We start from the raw sequence: 4,734 nt of genomic DNA, 5'->3' as shown, positions 1-4,734 counted from the left end.
AAGAAATACAGCAAGCACAGGAAAGTTCTTAAGCCTCTAAGAATTCTGTCTGAACTCACTGTGTCTGACTAGTTTAAACCTGAATGCCCTATGATGCAATGCCCATAGTTTACTAGAATTCCCAAGTAGCAATCCATCTCAAGGGAACATGAGTTATTATGGTTGATTTCATTTCTTGTCAAGGATTGGGAAATGCAGGAGCCCAGATAACATGAGCACTATCTCCTGGGAGTATATGGAAATACATAAATGTTTTCATTCCACCTCTCACTGGAATCTCTCCTAGCCTAGAGTTTTACTTGCTTCTTTCTAAATTGATACTTTCCACTAATCCTATCAAAGGAGACTGAAGATAAGACTGGTAAGTTGAAAAATGCATCATTTAGAGAGGAGCAAAATTCTACCCTGGCTCTATGATTTTATCCAACAACCTAACCTTAGGTTTAATGAGAATCAAAGTGGGGGCTGTGCCCTAAGGACGTAACTATGAAAGAAGAGTTCCTTTTGGCACGCATGATTCTATAATAAGGAGAAAGACCCTGGTGAGAGATTTAAAGGGCAGGCCAGATGACATAGAGGGAAAGAAAGGCTCTTTGGATAGAAGAAGTGAGGTCAGAGTAGGTTTTGACCAAAGCGGCAGACCTTGGTTTGGATATTTTTTTTGAAACTTCTTACAGTTTTAATAATTAGTGATAAATTTCCTCCCCTATTAACATATCCCCTGTAACCATGAGAAAATGGGTTTCTTCTCAGGAGGCAGTGAACCTGTGCTTCAAGAAACTGAGCTGTAATCTAGATTAAGTTATAGTCATTTTGGGTCTCTACCTGTTGTTTTATTTTAATTTTTTGGTTTGTTTTGTTTTGTTTCTAAATCAGTCTTACTGTTTTAAAATGTAGCCAATTTTAGGCACAATATCATGAGGACTTTCTGTTGCTCTGTATTATTCCTTTAACTTTGATTTTTAATGCCTGTTGGCCTTCAGTCTGCATCCGATCTTGAGCTGTAACTTAGAAAATACTTCATATGGGAGGCCATATTTGGGAAGAGGAAAATAGTTATGTCTCCTTAGGCAGATGTAATGTGTTCACCTTGCCTAATTAAGGTGTTTGTCCATGGCAAAACTTTTCCCTAAATAAGAGAGGCATATTATGTAAAGCTTCGACTAGGGCCCTGGTAGAGATGTCACATGGTTCCAGCCCATCCTTGTCCACACGATTACTACTACTCTCTTCCAAATGTGATAATATAAAGCTAGTATGACTTGCCTACAAAACCCACTTAACTTTCCTTAAAAGCTTTGTTGAATAGCACTTTTTATTTGATGGGGGTGATAAGAACCTTGTCCCTCCAAAAGTGGTATAAAGATGGACCCTTTTCTGTGGGCTTCCCTAATGCCATGCTCCCTGGTTTCAGTGTGCCTGACTCCCTTTCCTTCTCTTTCTAAAGTTATTTCATAAAATAGACGATGCTAGCTGTATCAGAACTCAAGGGACATTTTCAGTGCAAAAGCAACCTCCAAAGGCAGGCTCAGTTTAAGGCAAAGCTGAAGATTCCCACAGATGGGGTCCTAATACTAGTGACCAAAATGAAAACATTAAGTCAAGGACATTTTTTCTTATTCTTCATTTCATCTTGAGAATGTGAGAATCTTCTCAGCTTGACTTCGACTGTGCCAAAGGACAACGATTAATATTTGTTATGAAGACATTGCCAGACTCACTGATGGGCAGCTGCCTCTCCTTTACTTAGGGAACACAGATTTTCCAGATGACATGAGGTCACACTTCATCTCTCAGCCCACTCTTCTCTGCCTAAGGCCAATGTTGCTCACTGCCAGTGTGTGTTTTCTGGCAGATTCATTCTCTTAGAGTCACATTCCAGTAATGGTGCATCCTAATATGAGCCATATTCCAATCCTGTGTAACAAAACTTGTACCAGCACAGAACTTTTTCCTTCATTATTTTTCCAGCTTTATCCAATCTCTAGTTTATTTTGTTAAATACATTTATCTGAAACATAACTCTATGTATGTCAGTCATTCCATTTTCTCACAGTAAATCTAATTGGATATTTTAATCATTTTTCTCTTCCTCTTCTATCTCTATTTGTCTTCCTCCACCTTCTCTTCTTCCTCTTTGGCAATCTCCTCCAACTCCTCCTTTTGTCTCTCCTTCTCCAACTCTTAGCTGCTATTTTTCCTTTTGAATCTGTGCCCATTCTAAATAAATCTGCATTAAGATAGGAACACATCTATTTAGGTTTAATATAAAACTGCTGATTGTCAGCTCCTTTTTCCTACAAAAATATCAATTACAGTTGGCTCATTAGTAAATGTATAGGGATGAAGAGAATTCAGTGGTAAAGAGAAGGGGCAATAACTAGTCAATTCTCCAAGTGCCAGTTCATCCACGGGATAGGGGATTCTTCTAATGGAGAAATTCTGAATGTGACAGTTACCACTTCAGAACCAGACTGGGTTTAGTTTTCATGGCATATTCTGACATCTGTGTTGTCCTCAGGGCTCAAAACCCAGTGGATCCCAGACTGAAGAGGACATGTATAACTTGAGCTGTTATAACCCCAGTTCTTTTATCCTCATTGGGATACCTGGCCTGGAGAAGTTCCACATCTGGATTGGGATTCCCTTTTGTGTCATCTATATTGTGGCTATGGTGGGGAATTGCCTCCTCCTGTACCTCATTGCAGTTGAGCGTAGCCTCCATGAACCCATGTTTTTTTTCCTCTCTATGCTGGCCACAACCGATCTCATCTTGTCCACTACTACAATGCCCAAACTCCTCAACAACCTCTGGCTTGGCTCCCAGGAAATAACATTCTCTGGCTGTCTTATCCAGATGTTCTTTCTCCACTTCAGCTTTGTAATAGATTCAGCCATCCTATTGGCCATGGCATTTGATCGCTATGTGGCCATCTGCTTCCCCTTGAGATACACCACCATCCTGACTCCGCAGTTGATCATCAAGCTTGTGGTAAGCCTTGTTGTAAGGAGTTTCTCTGTCATCCTGCCAGATGTTTTTCTACTGAAACGGTTGCCCTTCTGCAGGACACGTGTCATCCTACACACATACTGTGAGCATATAGGTGTTGCTCGACTTTCCTCTGCTGACATCTCCATCAACATCTGGTATGGATTTTCTGTACCTCTCATGACAGTCATCTCAGATGTCATCTTTATTGCTGTATCCTATACCTTCATCCTCCTTGCTGTCTTTCAACTCTCCTCCCAGGGTGCCCGCCAAAAGGCACTTAGTACCTGTGGTGCCCATGTCTGTGTTATCCTTATGTTTTACACACCTGCCTTCTTCTCTATCCTTGCTCATCGCTTTGGGCACAGTGTCCCTCGACACTTGCTCATCCTATTTGCCAACCTCTATGTGGCAATCCCTCCTGCTCTAAATCCTATTGTTTATGGAGTGAAGACCAAGCAGATCCAAGACAAATTTATTCTAGTCTTCTCTTTGAAGATGACACAATGAAAGAGGAGTGCCACTGAAGAAGAACTTGATATAAACTTGAATTGATGAAATTTTATATGACATAGAAAGATATAAAAAGAAAGTTGTAACTCATGCTAATTTGAAATTTCTGGGTCCTATCCATGGGCAATGAATAAGAAGGAGGGGAAGAGAAGAAGAAAATCTTACATTTTTAGACAATCAAGGATTTTCTTGGATTTAGGTATTTCCCAATATTTGTTTGGAGAAGAGTAGAAAGATGGGAAAGAGCTAAGACTAAGACTTACGTGTTTTCTATTGCAAATTTTAGGACATTTGAAGTCATTCTAAGTATTTTCTAGTATGCAGTTCACCTCTGTTCTTTTGTTTCTGAATTAGAGATAAGGCCTCTTGTCCCCCTTCTTTAAGAAGCTATCCATTCTCTCTACTGCAACCTATCAAATTTACTGCTTTTCACTTTTTCTGTATAGATATTATACATTATTATCAGCCCTCCACCTGTGTTCCACTGCTCCCAAAGGAACTCTTTCTCCAACAAATTTATCCATCATCATTAACTCCTCACAGAAATGGTGTGTTTTCTTTTTTGTCGTGTCTCCTCACTTGTGATGTCCTTTTTTTTCCAGCTCCCTACAGTGGAGCCTGCCACTTCTCCCAAATCCTGTTTCAGAGGAATCAAGTCATGACAAACAGATCTAAATATGTGAAGGCTTCCAGACCATTAATTTTTCATCACATTGTAATCATTTTGAATATCATGTGGTTAAATAAACTTCTACAACATCTACCATTTGTCCACTATCTGTCAAATTCTGCTCCTAACGTGATTCAGGGAAGCCTTTTTTTATTAGTTCTTTCTTTTCTACTTCATGTCTCCACTCTACTTCATCTTCTGTGAATACCTGAATTTTACAAATTCTCAGACCTGTACTACTCAACAATATTAAATACAAGTTCCCCTATCCAAGATTACCATTTCCTTGCTTCTTTGCTATGACTTTCAATTGCTCCTGGAATAGATAAACTCTCCCATGTTCTGGCCAGATTTACTCACATTACTTCTTTGTCTACCCATCTCATATTTCATAATGTTGCATATACTGTGTACCCATTTTCTTCATTTGCTTCATCTAAGAAAAGGTTAAACTTAGTTTTTTACTCCCTTTTGCCCACATTTTACATGTATTTTACATGTACATTGACTTTTAATTTTCAAAAAATAATTCTATGATGGATAACATTAGTTAACTCATATC

The 4,734-nt window shown here is 39.1% G+C and overlaps 1 protein-coding gene across 1 annotated transcript; it reads left to right on the top strand.

The window, feature by feature from the left end:
- Positions 1–2,557: 2,557 nt before the first annotated feature.
- OLFR651 (olfactory receptor 52H1) lies at positions 2,558–3,499 on the top strand. The gene has a single exon (XM_004455008.1). It carries the CDS (start codon positions 2,558–2,560, stop codon positions 3,497–3,499), a length of 942 nt encoding a protein of 313 aa, XP_004455065.1.
- The last annotated feature ends 1,235 nt before the right edge of the window (positions 3,500–4,734 follow it).

Source organism: Dasypus novemcinctus, chromosome 10, assembly GCF_030445035.2.
Source record: "Dasypus novemcinctus isolate mDasNov1 chromosome 10, mDasNov1.1.hap2, whole genome shotgun sequence".
Lineage (NCBI taxonomy): Eukaryota > Metazoa > Chordata > Mammalia > Cingulata > Dasypodidae > Dasypus > Dasypus novemcinctus.
The sequence above is the reverse complement of the archived record's forward strand: the minus strand, read 5'-3'. Positions and strand labels throughout refer to the sequence as shown.